The sequence below is a fragment of the Arachis stenosperma genome, chromosome 2 (genome assembly GCF_014773155.1).
Source record: "Arachis stenosperma cultivar V10309 chromosome 2, arast.V10309.gnm1.PFL2, whole genome shotgun sequence".
Classification (NCBI taxonomy): domain Eukaryota; kingdom Viridiplantae; phylum Streptophyta; class Magnoliopsida; order Fabales; family Fabaceae; genus Arachis; species Arachis stenosperma.
This window is the reverse complement of record NC_080378.1, coordinates 102634669-102657771: the sequence shown is the minus strand read 5'-3', so window position 1 is coordinate 102657771 and position 23103 is coordinate 102634669. Positions and strand designations below refer to the sequence as shown.

At 32.0% G+C, this 23103-nt stretch overlaps 4 protein-coding genes across 6 annotated transcripts; 3 read left to right on the top strand and 1 right to left on the bottom strand.

Annotated features, from left to right (window-relative positions):
* Positions 1-2825: 2825 nt before the first annotated feature.
* LOC130963324 (transcription factor bHLH140) lies at positions 2826-3404 on the top strand. Its single transcript, XM_057889454.1, has one exon. The coding sequence runs from the start codon at positions 2826-2828 to the stop codon at positions 3402-3404; it is 579 nt and encodes a 192-aa protein (XP_057745437.1).
* Positions 3405-4847: 1443 nt separating this feature from the next.
* LOC130962585 (rubisco accumulation factor 1.2, chloroplastic-like) lies at positions 4848-6452 on the top strand. The gene has a single exon (XM_057888781.1). The coding sequence runs from the start codon at positions 4935-4937 to the stop codon at positions 6276-6278; it is 1344 nt and encodes a 447-aa protein (XP_057744764.1). The 5' UTR covers positions 4848-4934; the 3' UTR covers positions 6279-6452.
* A 4859-nt stretch (positions 6453-11311) lies between these two features.
* LOC130960939 (uncharacterized) lies at positions 11312-15139 on the top strand. 3 transcript variants are annotated; one of them, XR_009079298.1, is made up of 10 exons: positions 11312-11555; positions 11960-12108; positions 12188-12659; positions 12838-12955; positions 13477-13586; positions 13807-13892; positions 14340-14449; positions 14526-14558; positions 14663-14881; positions 14976-15139. XR_009079298.1 is itself a non-coding variant. In XM_057886485.1 (9 exons), exons 2-9 carry the CDS (start codon positions 12018-12020, stop codon positions 14689-14691), a joined length of 1044 nt encoding a protein of 347 aa, XP_057742468.1. In that variant the 5' UTR covers positions 11312-11555; positions 11960-12017; the 3' UTR covers positions 14692-15139. The 3 variants fall into 3 exon arrangements, 2 of the variants coding, with proteins under 2 accessions (XP_057742468.1, XP_057742467.1); XM_057886485.1 differs by having other exon boundaries at positions 14531-14558; positions 14663-15139; XM_057886484.1 differs by having other exon boundaries at positions 14663-15139.
* Positions 15140-15210: 71 nt separating this feature from the next.
* LOC130960938 (receptor-like protein 7) lies at positions 15211-19065 on the bottom strand. The gene has a single exon (XM_057886483.1). The coding sequence runs from the start codon at positions 18710-18712 to the stop codon at positions 15377-15379; it is 3336 nt and encodes a 1111-aa protein (XP_057742466.1). The 5' UTR covers positions 18713-19065; the 3' UTR covers positions 15211-15376.
* Positions 19066-23103: the final 4038 nt, after the last annotated feature.

Here is a 23103-nt window from a genome sequence, read left to right as displayed (position 1 = left end):
TTTTGTTCAAATTTTCCATGCATGTTGGACCCTGTCGTATTATAAAATAAGTGTGACATTCTATAAAACACTCCGCTTGGGGAAGAAGGAAGATACTTGGGTACCCCAACAAAGATACATGTGAAAAAACAAAACTTTGTTTTCTTTGGGATGTGTGTGATTTTAAAAATTGACTCTAAAGCCATTGTATTCATTCTAGTGGCTTCAAGCAAATTAAAATCTTGGTCTAATACCTTTTCTTCTTTCTTTCTTTTTTGTTTTTCCCTTGAAAAGAAGTGCTAATTGCTTGATTTGACCTTAAGACTCTTTTTCTTAAACAAATCTCGTTTCAACATATATGATGATAATTTATTATTATTACTATTATAATCAAATAGACATGCAAATTCTTACTTTTTTTTACAAAAAAAAAAAGTCATTTTTCACTCTTTTATTAATGATCAAAATTAAATTATTATTACTATTATAATCAAATAGACATGCAAATTCTTACTTTTTTTTACAAAAAAAAAAAAAATCATTTTTCACTCTTTTATTAATGATCAAAATTAACTTGACAAAAAATGATAAATAGGTTTTGATTTTTTGTCTCGAAGACAAACAAATTTTTAATTAATTGAAAATACAAAAAAAAATTACTCACTTTTTAAAATACGAGACATCTAAATTTTTTCGAAAGATCTATTTGTCTTTATATATTTTGGACAAGAAATTTAAATATTTTATATTTTATAAAGTGAAAGATCTATTTATTTTTGAATCAGTGAGAGATCTATTTTTTATTTTTAATTAGTCAGATACTTATGTATCTTTGAATTATAAAATTAAGAATTTATTTATCTTTTTTTTTAATTTTATTATTTAAATATTTTAAAAAAATGAGTTTAATCTTAATTTGTTAGCTTATTTTTTCATAAAGATGAAATTTGACTATTAATCTCTATTCTCTTTCAACCAACATTATGTGTATCATTGGGATCAAAAGCACAATCGTACACAATAAAGCGAAGCAACTAATGGCCTATTTTTGTTCTTGGGTTTAGAATTTAGATACACCTGCAACTGTAATACACTTTTGCTTCGATTTCAGGACAAAAGATCTTACTTTGTTCATTGATCACCTAAGTGTAGTAGCTTTGGAATCAAAAGAAAGAAAAATGGAATGGAGGGCCTAATCAATAATAATCTCCTTTCACTCATTCACTTGCCCTCTTCATGCATGTGGGTCATAATGTCACTTTTTGAAGGGATGTATCATTTGTACTATTTATATATATAGGTGGATATTATTATGAAATTTTTTTAATTGTTTTTATATAAAAATATTTTTTTATTATTATTAGATAATAAATTATAGAATTTAATTTTAATATATTATAAAAATATTATTTTTTAAAAATATAACTAGACAAAAAACATATTTTTAACACAAATTTTTTATTAAAAGATATTTTTAATATTTTCATTTGAGTAGGTACTTTATATATATTGGATACTTAATCAAAGTTTATAACTACTCATAGAAGTTCCATGTTAAAACACATGCAAAAACAGAACATAGCTAAAATGAAGCTTACAAATCTAATTAGTTACATATTATTTTTTCATTATTTATTAATTAATATGAAACTATTTAACTTGTACCAATATAGAACTATGGCAATGGATGGTTTAATAATATTATAATTTTTTATTGGCAATATATGAGTATTAACTATAAAAAAAAAGAACCTAGGTTCTTCTCCAACGGGCTTTAGCTCCGGGTCCCTACCAAAAAAACAAACATGTCCATATCCTAAGGCAAAGATTGGGCGACTCACATCACATGACAATATCACTTCTCTTTCATTTATTTGAAAAATCAAGTGAAGAAGTAATATAATATTTATACTTATTTTTATCCTTCTATTGATTAAATAAAAAATTATATCTCATATATGGAATAACTTGTAAAAATTCATGTAAAATAAATTTATTTCCAATCTAATAGTAAAAAATTATATTTAAAACTTTAATTATATTCATACAATTGTAATTGCAGCTGGAATATTACTGTATGTTAACATTACAATAACAATTATATTTCTTTAATATATATGTTTTATATTTTTTAAAATATTTTTTAATCTGATACACTAATAAGAGTTAATCTATTACATATATGATTTATATTTAAAGTTAAATAATAAATTGTTGCATAGATAAACTGAAAGTCAAACTTTTAATATTGGTTTAAGTAGACGAATATACTTTAACGGTAGATTTATAAAAATAACGATTTTGTTAAATAGACAATGACTTTTATAATAAAAATTTTAAAAATGATCCAATTAAGTAAAAAAATATTCTATCTCAAATTACCTCCTAAACTTTAATATTATGATAACCATTTATACACCTAGTGAATTGAATATCCAGTCATTGTTAACTGTGCATGAGTAAATCGAATCAAAAGAAATAATCATCCAATTAAAAATAATGAACATAATTATCTGCATACCTATTGAATTGAACATCCGACATACTTATTATTCACATTATTTAGTATTCTCATTATTTACCTATATTTTTTCTAAAAATAAATCACAATATATAGTTTTCACGTCACTGGCTATAACAAAAATGTGATCACAATTTAAAGCTATAATTGCATAAACAAAGCAAAATAATTATACAAACCATTTTCCATCATAATCCTTGTACCTTTGTTCATATTCATTTTCATCTTCCTATATATACTTGTCAAAATGGACACAACGCCCCCTGCATACCCAAGATTATTAGAATATAACACACTATATCTACTACCATAGCAAAAAAAGCACATGGATTGCATTGATCCAAGTGGTAACACCATCACATGTGCATCAATAGAAGAACAAGGCTCATCTTCAAACCCAAACAACAAGAGGAAGAAAGGTAATGCTATGAACAACAATAAGAGGAAGAACAAGGGAGTGATGAAACTCTCAACTGACCCACAAAGTGTGGCAGCAAGAGAAAGAAGGCACAGAATCAGTGACAGGTTCAAGATCCTTCAGAGCATGGTCCCTGGTGGCAGCAAGATGGACACTGTTTCTATGTTGGAAGAAGCCATTCACTATGTTAAGTTCCTCAAGGCTCAGATTTGGCTTCACCAAACTTTGATGATGAACTATGATCATGTGGATAACAACAACAACAACAATAATAATAATTATAATAATATAAATGATCAGTGCTATTATTATTGTTACCCTGCTGATCAGGACATTGTTGTTCCTCTTCATCAGCAACAAAATGTTTCTTCATCAGTTTTTGAGACCTTACCGGAGCTACCATTATCTCAGTGTTGCATTCAAGGTGATGAAGTCACTACCAATATTGATGCTTCTGTTTTGAAAAATTGGTGGCCACCTTATTAATCTCTTAATTAATTTGTAATATGATGATTAAATTACTTAGTTCTTCACATGTATGTAATTGTTTTGTGATGCATGTTGAGTTGTGTTGTCTTGTGTTGATGATGTTGGTGTCTTTTACTATCTATTACAAGCACCTCATTTTCACTGCATTTATGTTTGGCTATGGCTAGCTATTAATTCAGAACAAATTAATTATGTGAATTAAGAGAAAAAATTTAATGTCATTAGTGTCAATGAGATATATAGCATATCATGGTCTATGGGGTTTAGAGACTTCTAAGAGATATCTTTGCGGCTAAAAAAGTATGCTAGAATGTGTGAATTTCTCACACATATGGGCTTTTTTGTAATTGTTTAAAAGTGTGAGGACTAGTTTACAAAAGGAAATATGTGAATATGTGAATTTAATATGTGAATTTTTTTATTTTTTAAAAACACAATTCTCGGGATCTTTTAAAATCTTTTAATTTCTCAAACTAAAAATAGGTGGGTGCAATTTTCATTTAAAAAAAAAATTCACGAAATTCAGTTGGTGTGAATTTTTTTTGGCATAAGAAATGGGGCGAAACCGTGGCCCATATACCTGGATTACACCATAATTACAACCTATTGCTTTGGGATACTAAAAAGAAAATCGTTACTTTTACAGTTTTTTCTAAATTTTACAAGTAATAATTAAATTAGTTTTTCGATTTATCAATTTTAAAATATCAATCGATTTAAATTTTCTCTCAATTGATCGATCAATGATATTAATGAAAAATGGATATGAAATAAAAATTAATATAAAATATTAACTGACATAGACAAGATGTATTTCAATTTCTAACAAAAAAAAAAGATTAATTTAATAATGAGATAATAATTGATAAATTATTTTAGTTATTATCTCTATTAGCAACCAATTTAAAAAATATTTTTTGTTATTAAATAATTACTAGATATTACCTCACAACCTTAATTAAATGTTTTAATTTTTTTCTAAAGTTACAAAACTCATCTTATATGGTTTATATTTGCAAAATAACTCGACATTATTTTATTACCAAATTTTCAAATAATTCATTTATTATTTGTATAATTATATATTCAAATTTCATAATACAAATATAATCTAAAGAGACTTACTTGTTTATATATTTTATACCATGTTAACTTGTCTAATAGTAACGGGTAAGTATATATAAAAAGAGTACCAAGAAGTAGTAGACTATTAGGTGTTTTTAAGGTATTTAATAGAGTACTAGAGAGTACTAAGTGTTTTTTAATACATTAAACAAATCTTCTTATAAATTATTCTAACATTTATCTTTTTTTTTTAATTCTTATAATAGGAGAAAAAATGCAAGAAGATTAATTAAAATTTGTTCAAGAGAGTAAATAGCAATAAAGAACTGCTAACGAGAAAAGAGCCAAATCTTTAAAATAGGATATTGCAAAAAAAAGTAATGAGGATTTTTGTTAACCATCATTGTTGTTAGAATATATCAGGATAAGTGAGCAGATAAGGTAGAAGGAAAGGAAAGAAGGATGATGGCACTATCAGTGAGCAGCGTGGTGAAGAGTCTTTATTTCTCCGGCAATCACAGCCGCAACCACGGCCCCAATCACAACCACTCCTTGAAACACAACAAACAACATTCATTTTCGGTTTCGGCCTCTCTAAACCCATCGCCGTACATTCCCAAATCCAAACCCCCACAGCAGCAACAACTCTACCAGCCCTTCCGACCACCACCTTCGCCGCTCCCCTCGCAGTTTGCCACCCTCGACACCGCTGGCCGCATAGAAGTTCTCGCCAACCGCCTCGGCACATGGCATGAGTACGCTCCTCTTATCTCCTCTCTCATCCAAGATGGCTTCACCCCTCCCTCCATTGAAGAGCTCACCGGTATATCCGGTGTCGAGCAGAATCGCCTCGTCGTCGCTGCTCAGGTCCGGGAATCACTCCAGCAGTCAAATACTGACCCCGACGTCCTCTCTGCCTTCGATACTAGCGGCGCTGAGATTCTCTACGAGATCCGCCTCCTCAGTGCCTCCCAGCGCTCTGCAGCTGCCCGTTACATAGTGGATAATAAGTTCGACGGAAAGGGCGCTCAGAATTTGGCGCGCGCTATGAAAGATTTCCCTGGCAGGAGAGGGGAGAAGGGTTGGGAGAGCTTCGATTACACTCTCCCCGGAGATTGCCTCTCTTTCATGTATTACCGGCAGAGCAGGGAGCACAAGAACCCTTCTGATCAAAGAACTTCTGCTTTAGAACAGGCTCTGAAGGTTGCCGTCACAGAAAAGGCGAAGAACACAGTTCTGGAGGAGTTGAAGGGGGAAGGAGAAGGGAATGAAGAGAAAGGGGCCGAGGTCGGAAGAGGTGTTCTTGTGCCGGTGGTGAGGTTGAAGTACGGCGAGGTGGCTGAGGCTACCTCGGTTATTGTGTTGCCAGTATGCAAGGCGGAGAAGGGAGAAAAGGAGGTTATGGAGGCACCGTTTGAGTGCAGGAGCGAGGGTGAATTTGGGGTCGTGAGGGCAGAGAAAGCGTGGGGAAGGTGGGTGGTTTTGCCCAGGTGGGAGCCGGTGGCGACCGTCGGGAGAGGAGGAGTTGTGGTTTCATTCGTGGATGCGAGGATTTTGCCGTGGAAGGTGAATAAGTATTATAAAGAGGAGCCTATTTTGGTAGTGGCCGACAGAGAGAACACGAAGGTAGTTGCAGATGATGGGTTCTATTTGGCTAAGGTTGATGGTCATGATGATTTAATGGTTCAGAGGGGTTCAGCATTGAAGGAGAATGGCGTCAAGGAAAGTTTGGGAATGGTTGTATTGGTTGTTAGACCTCCCAAGGATGACATTGATGATCAACTCAGTGATGAAGACTGGAACTGATCCATTCATCATCGTTTCAAATTTCAGATTTTGTTATCATAATTTTACTCTATTTGTATAAGCTTTTTAGCTGTATTCTTTTGTTTTCTCTTGTGCTTTTATCATATATATTTATAAGGCAAATAATAAAGAAGGATCAATATTAAAAAAATTTCATCCTAATATATTCTAATAATTGTAATATTATAATATATTAAGAGAGATTTTTGTTTTCTTTGTTGTGGCATGTGTTAATGGAAATTCTTCTAGTAATAAGAAGCTATTCATTATAAAGATTTAATAAGAAGTTATTTACTATAGAGATTTAAGAAGAGTACTTCAAAGAAAACTCAGTCTTTTGTATGTGAGTGAATAATGTATACTATATATTATATATATACAATCTTTTTTTATGGGCTAAATATTATTTCTACATGTTCTGTAGATTAATTTAATGTCAAAACCAATGTACATTTAATTAATTATTTAAATGACTGGTCAATTAGTTATGTACTAAAATAATTCACATTTTAAAAGACGAACTTTATCAATTTAAATTTAAAAATGTAAACATTACAAAAAAGGTTAAAATATGAGAAATCAAAATTTGATTATCCTATAAAAGTTAACTACATTTGTATATTTATATCTTTTGAGTATGTATTTATTTTTTTTAGTTTTTTTTTTTCTCCTCATTTGACATTTTTTTATTTTTGATTATTCTATTATTGTGCTCTTTTATCAATTTTTTATATCATTATTAATATTTTTTCAAAAAATTTACATATTTTTTACCCATACAAAGTTACCATAATTTTAAAAAATATAATTTTTGGATATAATAAATAGAAGCGTACATATAATAAATTCAATTAAAAAGAACATTTGATTATGCTTCTATTTAAAAGGTTTATTCTTTAAATTTATGATTTTTTAAATATTTTGAATAGATTACCAGAATTGAAGATCATATAACAAGTAATTTTGGAGTAAGAAGAGCTATCCAAGTTACTGTGAAGGAAGTAAACAAGTTAGATGAGAATTTTTGATAGAAGAGTGCTAGGAAATGGTAAATTTTATAATTTGTATTATTAATTAGTTATTATTAGTATTTTTAATGGTGTAAAATTTTATTTAATGGTAGGATTACTCACTTCTCTTTTACTCGTTAAGTACTAGCAAGATTTTAATAAAAGTGTTAGCTTTCTATACTTTTTCTTTTTTAATAATTATTTTAGAGAACAAAATGATAGTAAATTGGATGAATAGAAATAACACAAATAATTAATTTCTAAAAAAATATCAATAATATTAATAAACGTAGATAAGTTAATTTAAATTAAAATTTTTTATTCTAATTATAAAAAATAATCTAAAGATAATATATCTACTTTTATTATCCTAAAAGTTTTATTAGTACTATTAATTTTAAAAATGTCTGTCTAAAAGATAAATTTTTAAAAATTTATTTGTCACTTTAAATCACCACGTTATCAATCTAAATTTCTTGTTTTTACATATGAGAATCACATTGTTAGATGACAATGACCAGGAGTTAGGTTCTCTTCTCTTCTTCCAACACTAATATTAGTCTCTTTTTTAATATTGTAGTAGGTGGCTTTTGTTGCTTTTTTGTTGCACAAGTTCAGCCTCCTGCCTTTTAAAACTTTCAGAAAGGTGAGTAAATTTTTGGTTATGTTCATTTATATTTTTTTTATAATTTTTTTATTTTATTTTAGTATTTTAGAATTATTTATTTAAATTTCTTTTCTAGAATTCTTAGTTATTAATTTTAGCTGTTGGGTTTTGGTAACCTAATGCGTGCTTTCTCCAATAACTTGGCTCAAAATCAATCTTGTGACTTAGTTGCCATGCTGTGCATAACAAGAGAGCCATATGACTGCTATCCTAGTAGGTATTAACTACGGATTTGGATCCTCTAAAATTTTAATTTCACTTTAGAGAGTAAAGTATGATCTTTTATCCTTGAATAGTTTCTCTTTCATATTTATTCTTGGTCCCACCTATGAAATCAATGGTGAGAGATCACACTTTATTCTTTAAAGTGAAATGCAAACTTTAGAGGATCCAAATTTATTAACTACTACTATTATTATTACTACTACAATAATAATAATAATAATAATAATAATAATAATAATAATAATAATAATAATAATAATAATAATAATAATTGTTATTATTATTATTATTATTAATATTAAGAATAAACCACTAAAATATATTTAAATAATTTTATTGTTAACAAAAATATATTCGAATTTTATTATTAATAAAAATATTCTCAAATAATTTAAAAATATAACAAATTTTGTATTTTTTTAAAATTATTTAAAAATATTTTTATTGATAAAAAAATTCGGGTATATTATTGTCGGTAACAAATGTATTTTTTGTAGTTTATCCTATTATTAATTACAATCAATTTATTAATCTATTTACATAAGTTTCGAAATTCAAATTTTAATTTATATATGTAACAAATACATTAACGACAAATTCTTAGATAGAATTCCAATAACGATAAAAATAAAAAATATAACTTAATTACTTTTGTTATACTTTTTAATTTGTTATAATTTACAGTGATGTAAATTCTTAAAATATTTTTCTGTAAAAAATTTTACTTGTTGAAAATTAACTAAATTCATAATTATAAGAATTAAATTTATAAACAAATATTCTGTTATTTGCCGCTTTTTATTTTTGGGATGCTACACATCCATATAATTATGTAATCAAGTTAGCCCAACACTAAAAAAATTCAATACCATTAAATGAAACGTGAAATACACGCGCCTAATACACACAAAATCGCCCAACGCTTCTTCTCTCCCACGCTTCTTCGTCTTCTCACGCTCGTTTACGCACGGAGCGTCTTCTTCTTCGCCTTCTTCTTCGCGTTCCTCCTTCTCCTCCTTTTTCGCGTTCCTTCTTCTTCACGTGTTTTCTCCTTATCGTCATTCTTCACGTGTTTTCTCCTTATCGTCATTCTTTTGTTGTTGTTGCTGCTGTCTTTTCCTCTTTCTCTCTGGCGAAGAAGCAATAGAAGGTGAGGAAGAAGAGTTTTGAATAGTGCAGAATAAACCGAACACAGTACTCATGGTGAACCGAACATGGTACTCATGGTGAACCGAAAACAATACAATTGTATAGCACTGAATGAACGAAACATAATCCATTATATAAAATCAAATTCAAACAGATTTCTGCAGAATGAACCGAACACAATACTCATGGTGAACCGAACACAGTACTCATGGTGAACCGAACATAGTACTTATGGTGAACCGAAAACAATACAATTGTATAATATTGAGTGAACGAAACATAATATCATTATATAAAATCAAATTCAAATAACTCTGCCTACAATTTACATGTTATCAATTCAATTCAATTCAGTACACCTCCATCCATTTAATTCAATTCAAATTAGCAATTGCATTCCATTCAATTCGATTCAAAATTGAATAATCCAAACTTTGTCAGTTTGATTCGTTTTAGAAGAGTAATCCAAATTGCTCTCCTGTTTACCAAAAAATTATGAACCCCTAAACACTGAATCCTAAACCCTAAACTCTAAACACTAAAACCAGAACCCTGAACACCGAACCCTGAACCTTGAACCCATAAACCCTAAATCCCTAAAACCCTAAAACCTAAACCCTAAATCCTAGACCCAAAGACCTAAATCCTAAACCCTAAACCCTGAACCCGAACTCTGAACTCTGAACCCTGAACGCTAAACCCTAAACCTGAACCCTGAACACTGAACTCTAAACCCTAAATGCTAAACCTTAAACCCTGAACCCTACCGTAAACCCTAAACCCCTAAAACCCTGAACCCTGAACCTTAAATCCTAGACCCCTAAATCCTAAACCCTCAACCATGAACACGGTGAACTGAAACTAATACACGGGACAAACCGAAAGTTTGAAACACATTGAACCCTGAACCCATAAACCCTAAACCCTAAAACCCTAAACCCTGAAACCCTATCGTCATTCTTTTGTTGTTGTTGCTGCTGTATTTATTTGTCTTTTCCTCCTTCTCTCTCTGGTGAAGAAACAATAGAAGGTGAGGAAGAAGAGTTTTGAATAGTGCAGAATGAACCGAGTACAGTACTCATGGTGAACCGAACATAGTACTCGTGGTGAATCGAAATTTTAGTTATGGTGAACCAAAATCTTAATTACAGTGAAACAATTATATAGTGCTTAAGGAAGAAAACAGAACATATTGGTCTAATTTTTGTTAGACTCCTTTCTGCGAACCGAACCGAAAACATGAAAGTGATGAACCACCTCTTTAGTACTTATCGAATCGAAAAGTTACTCACATTTACTCAGAGTTACTCACAATTATTGACACTCACAATTACTCACAGTTACATATTATCAATTCCATTGAATTCAATTCAGATGTAGATCACCTCAGTCCATTCAATTCACTTCAAATAAAATTAGAAATTTCATTCCATTAAATTCGATTCAGAATTCAATAATCCAAACCTCATCAAATTGATGCGTTTGAGAAGAATAATCAAAATCGCACTCATTCAACTGATTTGAAGTTGATTCATTCATTGTTTCAATTCAAAAGTGCAGATCGAAGAAGAAAGCGAAGAAGAAGATGAACGACGAAGATAATTGCGTTGAATCAATCCAGATCCATAATGCAGAGAAGAAAAACGCGAAAGAGGAGAACAACGAATTTAATTAGGTTAAAAAAGAAGAAGAAGAAAAAGATGAAAAAAGAGGTTTACGTTGTATGAAAAAGTTTACGTTGAAAAATGTTGATAACGCAAAATAAGGATTAGTTATCTAGATTATAAGAGGCACGTGTAAAACTAACAAGAATGTGGGTTGTGGAGTAAAAATTACATGAATACTATCCATATAATTTTTACATAGATGTAGATGTAGAGTTTTTCCCAATTATTTTAGGGGTACCTTTGATGGAAGAAGGAAGCCAAGGCGAACAGAGCATTAGTAGTTTTGTAAATTCTTTTCATGAGGTCAGAATCATTTATAAGTTATAACTTCCACTAAGCAGACCCGACCCGGAAAAGATTCTACCCATCCCAATTAGAGACACACCCAGTCGGGCAGTCCCCAACCCGGTTCTAACCAGCGCCATGGTCGCTGATGAGAGATGAATCTCCTCCTTGAGGCGCCGTTCTGTTTCCGACGAAGCCATTCCCGCTGCGACGCCGTTCCGCGCCTAGGGGCTGCTCTTGAATTTCCACCATCTTCAAATTCAGTTTGATTCAGGTAATGACCTCTTCCGATAGGTGTTTTAATATGACTAGTTGAGCCTAAACAGAACACATACATCAAGGTTCATATTCTTGAGTGACCACTGATAGAAGTGAATGTACTCAGTAGAGGCAAGTGCAAAAACTGCATCATGTATTAATAACAATAGTGGTGCTACTCTTGCATCCATTAATGCATTGTTTGTTACATTGTCCCGGGAGCCAGGAATGTAATACGACACTTGTCTCATCAAACACTGCTCCTTCCCTTCATGTCAAATCCCATTCTGTTTGAACCAAAATAATACATGCTCGCTACTATTCTTCCTTTCCCTTGAACCATGAACATTAAGTTGAAAAGAAAGCAAAGCAATTTCTTCTTTTATGTTCAAAGTTGCTGCCATAATTGACATTAATCAGGTAACGGTAGACTCAACAATTTGTCACCTTTGGGCTTTGGCTGCTCTGGAAAGTCAGAATGTCAAGTTCAAGGTTTTTATTCAGTAATGGCATTCTATCAAACACCTTAGATACACCACCAGTCAAACTCTTCTTAGAAGCACAACCAGGTATATGCATTCACAGTTGCTATGAATCTTATTAAAATATGGCTTTTTTCGAAACTGATTCAGCGGAACTCTGATCCAGGTGCTTACACAACATCACGTACTCATAACAATGCCTCATGCTTGTTGTTTTGGGAGAGACACATGAAAAGACTTTCAGAATCCATTCGAATTCTATCAACGCTGGCTCCTCACCTTCTATTTAAATCTAATAATTCTGCGATTGCGCCACCATTATTGACAACCTTGCCAATATGGCAACCCACTCTACAAATGCTTGTTGATGATTCGATGCAAAAGGTTATGCCAATTGCAATAAAGGAGAGGGTTGATTGTCAAGAGCTGGCTGTTACAACTCTTGTGAGTGGTAATTTGGAGGAATTGAATGCATGTGAGACTATAGATGAGGACAGAGTTGGTAAAATTCTTGATGTGCATGTGCATATTGAGACTTATGTGCCTCCTGCATTTGGTATCTTGGGAAATGGTGCACATTTGGCTTTGGCAGGCTATGGGAGGCATGTTGCAATTGCAAAATATTCAGATTGGGTAAGGTCAGTTATGTCTTCCCAATTAGGATCATTATTGTTATCAATCTCTTCAATTGGCCATGCACCTACTTGCACCGTATCCTTTCATTCTGACTATTTAAAAGTGCCATACACATTTTCTAGCTGAATCAGTGTTTATATTCTTTCAAACAATTAATTTGAAATTATGTCTACAATGCAGGATAAGGAAGAGTCTGGAAAAGCTCAGGCCTCCTTCAGTTACAGAACTGTTGCTATCTAATGATGGTAATCACATACTTGAAGGTTGTGTCACAAATTTTTTTGTTGTTTGTTGCAAGGTGAGCATGATTTCGAATATGGCTTATTATATACTAGCTTATATTCTCTCTACATTTTTTTTATTAGAATTCCTACAGCCTACTTTGCATCACCTCCACAACTTGAACTTAATGTTGTTTATTCCTGTGTGGTTGGGTTGCATGTAGTATCATACTTTAGGATTCTAATTGAGCCTTTTAAAAACGAGTTTGTTGTAGTGCTAAACTAACACAGTAAGCTTTCTTCAGAATATATGAGTTGCATGTACTTCCTGAAAACCGTTTGGTTTATATTATAGTCCTTTGCTGGATGGTAATTTTCTAATTTTCAGTGTGACTATACTTTCTTTTGGTTATACTGATGAATAAAAAGAAGTCAATGAGTTTCAAGCCTTTATTCATGACTTTCTCCTGTTTTTCTGCCTTTTTTCTTTTATATCTATTTAAAACATTTTATAGTTTAAAACTTGTGGAACATAAATTTTACTTTAGCATTCTAGTTGTGGATCACATGCATGTATTCATTCCCTGCTTTATAATAGGGTCAGGATTCAGATGATAAGGCCAATGGAAACAAATATCCTTTTGAAGTACAGACTGCTCCTTTAAGTGACGGTGTTCTTCCAGGAATAATACGCCAAGTAGTAATTGAGTATGATTTAATTATAGATCGACTAATATCCTTTGCTGCTTTATTTTCTTAAACCATAAAGCAACTATGCCATTTTGTAGAAATTTTAGTAAAATGAAACTGGAAAGATTGTATCTTCAAGAAGATCAAACACAGAATGGAAGTAAAGGAAAAAAATGGGAATAAAAAAAAAATTAGCAGTGATTGAGCCATTGAGGTCTGATTTGTATTATGTAAGCAGGGTATGTAGGAGTGAAGGAATCCTAATTCGAGAAGTTGCTCCATCATGGTTGGAACATGGAATCTGGGAAGAGGCATTCATCACAAGTATTTGTCTCTTTTCATTTGTTCTTCTTAGTGTTATTGAAGATGGAATTCAACTACTTAAGATTTGCATGAGCTGTTGTAAAATAATTTTCTTTAAGAGATGTGGATGTCAATTACGTTCTAGGAACTAATGCGACTCAGATGAAATATGTCTAACTTATTAAATGTATCCTGAATCTGAATGGTTGAGGCTTCTGATATAGTTATCCATTCACCGAGCATTACCGTCTAACATAGTTATTCCAAGCCACCAGTTTTGATATGAGACATCATGACATGTCTCTTCAAATCATCAAGCCTTTCTAAAGTAAAATGCGTTTTAATAAGGAATAATTGCTTTCAATTTTTATTCTTATATATAGCTATCCAGATTCCAAATATAATTGTACCCTGCAAGTTTGTTTTCTTTAATTTCAAACGTTAACTTGGGAACTAATGATGTTGTAGGTGGCTTGAGGATTTTGCAACATGTCGAAAGTATTCAGGTTCCAACAGAATGGCAATCAGTCCATTCCAAAACGTGGAAGGATATATCATGGACAAAGAAGCAATTTCAGGTGGCTATTTCTCCTTTGCTACAAGCTGCAATTATATTAAGTTCAATTAAGATTTTCTCACTTTGAGTTTCTGCAGGGTAGATCAGGGATGATCACAACTATAATTCAAGTAAGTTTATTTACTACTGAAAAGATCCAATAATGCATAAAGCTTTACTTGTTTCTGAATTATTTGCAATCAGAAAACCAACAAGCTCATTTTATTTTGACCAGGAAAAGATTATGGAAAAAGCAACCCTTGAAGGGTATTCAATTAGCAACATATGCAAAGGGTGAAGATCCATTGAAATGAAGAAGCTGGCCCTTCTATTCTTCACCTCATTAGTTTGTCCTAGTGCTGATAAATAATGTATTATATTCTTGGTTCAATAGGCAGAAAAAATGTGATCTGATATCCATTTTATTGCTCGGAACAGAATAATGAATATATAGGTAATATTTGTATTTTTATTATCTTTTGAAATTGTTGGTTTATGGTAGGACTGTAATGATATTCTTAGATATGTATAATTGATTTTATTTTCAGAATTCTGAAATTGATATTTTGGGCCGCATGGAAAGAGAACAAAACAAAACGAAACGAAACAACAAAAAGCCTCAGTTCACTCATCCGCCAGTGTATTTTCTTTCTATTACTCTCTGGTTGTGATTTGCTCTTACACTATTTTCTTACATATTTATTCCACCAATGCTATCTATAACTGCAATTCGTTATTTTGGTGGTGCCTCCCAAGTATTTGATGAAAATCCTCAGTGAAAAATCAGCGGGGACATTGTTCTTTTATTGCTCAAATTTTCTGTTGCAAACTCTGAAATGATTTTGTGTGTATGTACAGCATGCATATACAATAAATGATTCCATCTTGCATGTATGCATTCAGGAAAAAATGATATGAAAATAACAGAAACATATTAGCATGTTTTCAACTAAGGAGAATAAGAATCTGATGAATGTGTAGAAGTTGAAAGCGGTGATGAGTGATGGAAGCATGTACAGCTTGGATCATGAATTACCTTCATCTGAGTGATACTAAGTTTGGAGCAATAAACACAGTACCACCCTTTGAGCCTTCCATAAGCCTCACTGTCTTCGTCATCATCTGTCATATACGAATTCCTGTCTTCTGTGTCATCCTCCTCCTCCTCCTCCTCCTTCTCATCATCATCATCATCATCATCATCATCATCATTAGGTGTGTATGATAACCCAAACATTGGAAGAAGAAGAAGAAGAAACCTGTCAATGCTGTTGTTGCTCCATTTTCTTCCTCGATCCCAAATCATCAACGGTGAAACAATTAGTCCTGCTCCAGCCCCAAAACCAACTCCGGTGGATACAAACTGCCAATCAAATTCAGTAGCTGATTTCATTCTTGGAGCTCCTGCTGGACTGACATCACTGCATTTTGCAGTCAAAGGAGCCCCACATAATCCTTTATTACCAAGGAAAGAAGAATTTGAAAATGTTTGGATTTGGCTACCCATAGGGATACTTCCCTGCAGCTGATTGAATGAGAGATTCAGGACTGAAAGGAAATTCAAACTTGCAAGCCCAGAGGGAATTTCTCCTTGTAATGTGTTGTTTGAGAGGTCTAGTGACTCGAGCTGTTTCAAATTCCCTATAGATGATGGAATCTGGCCAGAAAGAGCATTGTTTGATAAGTTAAGCACATAGAGTGCTTTGAAATCAAACAGTTCTTTTGGTATTTCTCCTTGGAAATGGTTAGATGAAAAGTCAATGGAAGTGAAGACAGTTAGAATTTTAACTAACTCCATCATTAGACCTTTGCTTGTAACTGTTACCGAATCCTGATAATATTTCTGACCAAATTTAAGTACCTCAAATCGGAGATGATTTTCTTTGGAATCAGCATTGTCTTCATCATGCATCATAGCCTCCCACGTTGTGAAGCATTTTGCAGGTAGAATACCATTGAAACGGTTAAAGGCCAAATCAACAATTTGAAGCATTTGCCATGTACTATTGGTTTTTGGACATCCAATGTTGCCATGGAAGTTGTTATTTCGCAATACTAGCACACGGAGAGTGGATATGTTTTTCAATGAACATGGAAATCCATCGGTAATTTGATTGTTCCCAAGGTCCAGCACCTCTAGTGTTGTGCAATTACCAACAGATTTTGGAATATGCCCTTCTAATTTATTTCCATGGAGATCAAGAGTCCTCAGAGCACAAGATGCTGGAAACACATCCGGGATAAGGCCTGAGAGATTGTTCTGGCGCAGATTCAGCACCCCAAGCATCTGACTTAATCTTATTAAACAATAGGGAATTGTGCCTGAAATGTTGTTATGGGAAAAATCAAGAACTTGAAGACTAGAGGCATTGCAGATGGAATAAGGGATGCTGCCATGGAATCTATTATTTGCAAGAGAAAGATAAATTGTGCCAGACAGGTAACCACCAATTTCAAATGGGATAATGGAGCCAAAATTGTTGTTTGAGTAATCTACATAGACAGCAGATTTAGGAAAAACAGGAGCTGTCCCTCGAAGTTGATTGTAGTGAAGGTCAAGGACTGCCAAATTGGAACTAAAATTCTGAAGTGGCCCTTCGAAACCAGTTAGAAAATTGTGAGACACATTAAGGCTTTGAAGATTTTCAAGTTTCCAAATCCAGTTGGGCACTGATCCTTGAATTTGGTTGCCTGAGAGATCTAGAGTGGATAATTTAGACTGGTACCTCAAGAAACCAGGGAAAGCTTTCAAACTGCAGGATGCCAATTTTAGAGTGCTAATGTTTGCAACGGAAGATAGGTTGATATTCACATTGACAGACAAGTTGTTGTACGAAAGGTCCAGTGTGGTCAAATTTCTGAGCTCCAAAAACTTATTTAGCTGCATCAACCCCGTGAAGTTGTTTGAGGAAAGCCGGAGGATAGAGAGTCCTGTGAGCTGGAAGAGGGATGTTGGTATTGGACCTGATATGTTGTTGCTACTTAAATCAAGAGTGTTTAACTTAGAGGAAGAAACATTCTTGAGTTCATCCAATTGACCAAATTGGTTGTTGGAAAGTTGAATCTTCTGCAGTAATGGGAGTCTAAAAAGAGATGAAGGAATTTTTCCACCGATGGAATTGTAACCCAGGTTGATGCTGATGAGATTTTGTAGTCCTTCAAAGTGAGCAGATGATGGAATTGACCCACTAAAATTATTACGAGAAAGATCTATGTAGGAAAGCTTTCTTGCCATTCCAAAAGATGGGATTGGACCAGTGAAGTTGTTAAATGACAAATCCAAGTAACTGAGGCCTTTGAGGTTTGATAGTGAACTAGGAAGTGTTCCAGAGAAGCTCGTTTTACTTACTATTAAAGTATGTAGAGCTCCACTCAGTTGGGAGGATGGAAAGAAACCTTGAAGGTTAGAATTGAATGATATATCAATGGATGACAGTGTTCTAACCTGGAAGATCTTTTGTGGAAACGTTCCAATCAACTCACATGAAGAAAGGCTAAGGGTGGTCAAATTCTTCAAATTGGCAAAGGTTTCTGGCACTGTAGATGATAAATTATTCTCATCAAGAATAATGACTGAGAGATTCACAAGATTTGCCAGGGAAGCATCAATGGGTCCTGAGAGATTGCAACTTGACATGCTCAATTCTTGCAATCCACGCAGCGACAACATAACATTGCACCATTCATTTCCATGAGCAGTTATAGTTACACCATCCAGATACAATTGCTTAATACTGCTCAGATTGCTGACAAGCATTCTTAGATTTGGGTTCTCAAGTTTTAGATCTTGCCCTGTCAAATAGGCAAGAGATGAGATATCAAGACTAACCAACCTTGTCAGCTTAGAAATCTCTATCGGAATCTGCCCCACGAACCCAGCATATGACAAATTCAGGTAAGTTAACTTGTCCAACTTGTCAAATGCTGAAGGAATCACAGAATTGAAATTATTAACTGCCAAGCTTAATCTCTGCAGTTGACGGAGACTGAATAGGCTGCTTGAATTGTTGAATCCACCAGTGATTGATTCTCCACTAAGATCAAGACCAGAAACATGTCCTTCATTATCACAACTTACACCACTCCAATCACAGCAATCAGAACTTTGATTCCAAAAGTTCAGTTTGCTGGAACTTGTACTGTTGAAATCAAGGCTCTTCTTCAATTGCAGCAACAATGATTGTTGATCTGGAAGACATTGGCTAGAGATGACAGAAATGTGAATACTGATAAATATCACATAGCAGAGAATGAAGGGAAGCAATGAATGTAATCTAATTCTCATTGGTGTGTATTCTTGGGTACGGTCCAACACAAGACAAAAGAAGTGAGTAAACTAATAATTGTATCATAAAGTGCCAGACCCATGAACAAGATCCTTCTACTCTGTGTTTTAGAGCATTTATTTTCTAAGTTTGGGAAAGAGCGTCCGCCAAAAAGTGTAGAAAGTAAAAGAAAAAGTAGGGTGACTTTGGAGTAAGATAGAAGGTTATAACAAGAATTGTAATTGGTCAAAGTTAACATAAGTACATACTAAGAAGTTTTGTTGCAGATTCATTCAAAGTAAACCATGTCCTAGGTCGTTGTTTTGGTTCAACTATCTATGTATCTGTGTATGTATCTGTAGAATGCTATTTGCCAGAAAACAAAGAAAAAATAATAATAAAGAAATAGAATACTATTAATCGATAAGAAATTAATGTTTCTACGCGCTTTTATGTCGGCCCTCTTACAAGAAATTTCATCTCTTATTAGATATATTGTTGACTTTAATCAGAGCTTCTTAGAGTGGAATCCCTATCAATTTTGGATTATTAAAGGCGGTGTGAACCCTACAACGTTTTAAATAATACACTTATGATATATGACATTTTGTAGTTTTGTTAAGGTCTTGGGGTGTATGATGATGATGTCCATTCAGTGGAGTATTCTAAACGTTAGGCATCAATTCATTATGGAATAAGAACAGTCTTAACAATAATTAAAGAATCGACAATAAGTTAAAGAAACTTTAGTTGGAACAAACACGAGCAAGAAAAATGCTTCTTGAATTCTTAATTAGTAGTAGTAACTTCAATTAATTTACTAGTATTTCTTCTTTCTTTTTTTTTTCTTTTTGATTTTCTTTTATTTATCCCCTTTACCTATCATATGCTTTCATTTTGAAACTTGCTTGTATCTTTGCTATTTATATCCGAATGAAAAAAATGCATTGAAAAATTTAGGCGTTGATAAAAATACTTTTTAAAATTAAAAATAACAAAAAACTTCAAAAGATAGTATTCCAAACCTAGTTATTAAAATTGAAATAGTAATTGATCTAGTTAAAATGTTAGATTATTGAAGAGAACTAACTGAATGTTCTTTTGATAACTTTACACTAAATTATTTTTTAACTTGGTCATTGGTTGAATCGTTCGGTCATTGATCAACCGCTTATAATAATTTATTTATTTTTATAATTGAATGCCATAAATTATTTTTCTTTTATTAATTTGTATTTTAAATTTTACCGAAGGTGTTTTCCTTCCTTAATTATTAGTGTAGGAAGAAAAAGACACTAAAACCCTTCATATGTACTGTAATTAGTTTTACCTTTTCAACCCTTTCAATTAGCATCTTTCTGGGAATTGACCTCAAATTTTTTAGAATTGTAGTCTACCTCTATTATTAATTACACCAATAATTTAATCTGTTTGTTGGGAAAAAATGTTGCGAAAAGTTATTTGTTCTTAAAGTTGGATTTAAGTTTTCTTCCTACCATTTTATTTATTATATAGTAGACCTAGGGATATACATAAGCCAAGTGAAATCAAGTTTAATATAATTCAGACTCGATTCGAAATATATATCGGGCCTATTTATTAGATCCGAACCTGATCTTAGACCCGATGAAACCTATATACTTTCGGGCCACGATTATACTGGGTAAAAATCGAGCCGTTAACATTACATGACATTGATACCTTCTTATAAGTTAGCATGTGAAAATATCCAAATTTTCAATACTCCAACCATTATTTGACATAGTAAAATTCACTTAGAAAAATAAAATAAGAACCAACTCTTCTCTAAAATTAAAGCATAACCATAATCAATACTAATATTGTCTAATAACACCAAATATTTAAATCAATACAAATAACACAATATTATGCATTAATTAGTCTAAAATCTTATGCATTTTAAATATAAAATATTAACTTATAGTCTTATAATAACTAATAATACAAAATATTAAGGTTTACAATACTTAAATTCCACATAAAAATAGCCATCATCCATCACTAATAACACAAAATATTAATTGTGTATGATGACTGAGTTACCAGGCCGATTTCGGATGACCCGAGCCATGACTCGAACCCCAACCCAAAATAATGACTGAGTTTATTTTTGAGATCTTTATCAATTCTAAATCCAGTAAAATCACACTAAATTAATCTCTAAAATATTCGGAGTCAGATCAGATCTTTGAAGTGGGTCGGGCATACACACCCTAAGTAGACCATTATAAATGGATACTTTTTCTTACACTGCACATGCAAGAGCTGAATTCAGAAACACGAAAAAAAAATCTAACAGTAAGAAAATATTGAAATTTTTTGTTGAGGTCTAATACAAAAATAAAAAAAGTTGAGATTTTATGTAAAATTAAAAAGTAAATTAAATATATAAAATAGAAAATTATAAAAAATTGTTTAACCTAATAGAAATTTTATAAAATTAGTTGACGTATTTAAAATCATAATGTGAGAAGATTTTAAGATTTAAATTAAACTTTTAGTTATTATAGTCTCTGTAATGTGGAAAATAACTCTATATATAATATCGTTTTATAGTTTCTGTAATTTTCATTAATTAGAAGTGTAGCTTAATTTAAACTTAATTCTTGACATAGATTGAGAGTAAAATGTATTTAATTAGTATAGCTACAAATATATGTATTAAGCCTTCATTTAATTAACGAAACCGAGAAAGAAAAAAACTTTGTCATATGCTAGACCTGCTTATTTATGATTAGTTTTTTTTATTATTTATTATCTATTAATTATTTTTTATTTTTTGAAAAAATGCTCAACATAGAAGGCAGCAGGGGTGGCAGACTAGACAGATCCAAAAAGTAAAATTCTAGACTAATAATAAGTTCATCTGGTCATTAAGTGTTATTTGAACAAAAAGTAAATAATTAACAAGAAATCCTAAATATGCAATACCTAAGAATGTGTGTATTAACCTTCAAATTTTGTCTCTCATTAATTTACTGTTTGTCTTTTATACGCACTCTTCTACTTAAACCTTCCTCATGATCTCCATATTGCACTAATTGTATTTTCATGTTGTTGATCTCAATGCTAAATGAGATAAAACAAGACACAGTTACAATTATAAAATAATCTGGTAAATAAATTTTGGGTTACTATCTGTAGAAACTACTAAACTTATTATAAATGAGCAACAAATGTATTAAAACTTTAAAACTTCGTATATTTTTTTATACTCCCATTATTATCAAGGCTTTCTATTGGCATAATTTCAGTTCTTATTCAATGTGGCAGAAAGTGGTTACTTTGTCTTATCTCAAGAATGTTGAATACAATTAATATTATTAAGAACCAAAAGTCAAAGAAATATTATAAGCGAAAACGGTAAATGAGAGTACATTATTAATATGTTTTTAGTAGGTTAGTTTTATTGTCATAGTCATCGGTGATAATTAGGGGTCATTTCATGATAGGTGTTGTGAGGGAAAAATCAACATTTTATGAAGTGTGTTAGTTAAAGGTTAGATTGGTTTAATTTGACGGCACTCACATGTGATTATACCATAACAGTTAAGATAATACAAAAGTCAAGAGTTGGCAACAAGTAATTTTCTTCTTAAAATTTGTAATTTATGGTAATTGAGGTGATCATTATAATTTGGTTACACGTTATAATTCGATTATAAATATCATAGGTCGATAATTAAACAATTAAATACTAAAACGTATCTAAATATTCTAAAACGTTATTATTTTTATTTAAGTAAAATGATCGGAAAATGCAATTATATATACCTCATTTCAAATACAAAAAAAGAGGTGAAAAACTATTTGAAAATATATTAAAATAAACAGAACTTATTATTTACTCACTAATTTGAGCATTGTGATGTCTTTTGCAAGTATTCATCCCTTATTTTTCTGCTGCTGAAGTATAACTCATCTTGACTGAAAATTTCCCATTATTCACCGGCGGACAAGCTATACAGCGACCAACCTTCAAAAGAACAATTGACACCCACAATTGGACCTAAAAATAAAAATCTTTTTTCTTTAGGTCCCAAAATTACTAAATCTGCCTATGGCTAACCAACCTCCTCCCACACCATCCGAATTCTTTTGGATAGTAACAGAGTTACAACAGGCTAATCAGCGCATGACAGAAGAAAACTAAAGAATGACAAATCAGATAACTGAGTTAACTAATGTTCAGATTGCTAATAATGGTGATCACAATGAATAAACGAATGATGAGGAAGGAAATTCTAATCCAATATATGTCTCTGAAACTAAACAACCAGAGGGAGACCAACAAAGCAATGAAAACGACGAATTGGACAACGCAATTGGACCATTCACAGCAGATGTTATGAATTTCAAACTGCCTAGGAACTTTGCATTACCAATAACT

Bases quoted from the DNA above. Each gene is read 5' to 3' on its own strand.
- LOC130963324 (XM_057889454.1), top strand. From the start codon at position 2,826: ATGGATTGCATTGATCCAAGTGGTAACACCATCACATGTGCATCAATA.
- LOC130962585 (XM_057888781.1), top strand. From the start codon at position 4,935: ATGATGGCACTATCAGTGAGCAGCGTGGTGAAGAGTCTTTATTTCTCC.
- LOC130960939 (XM_057886484.1), top strand. From the start codon at position 12,018: ATGTCAAGTTCAAGGTTTTTATTCAGTAATGGCATTCTATCAAACACC. The intron at 13,893-14,339 runs GTATTTGTCTCT...ATGATGTTGTAG, and splicing joins GGAAGAGGCATTCATCACAA to GTGGCTTGAGGATTTTGCAA. The intron at 14,450-14,525 runs GTGGCTATTTCT...GAGTTTCTGCAG, and splicing joins GGACAAAGAAGCAATTTCAG to GGTAGATCAGGGATGATCAC.
- LOC130960938 (XM_057886483.1), bottom strand. From the start codon at position 18,712: ATGAGAATTAGATTACATTCATTGCTTCCCTTCATTCTCTGCTATGTG.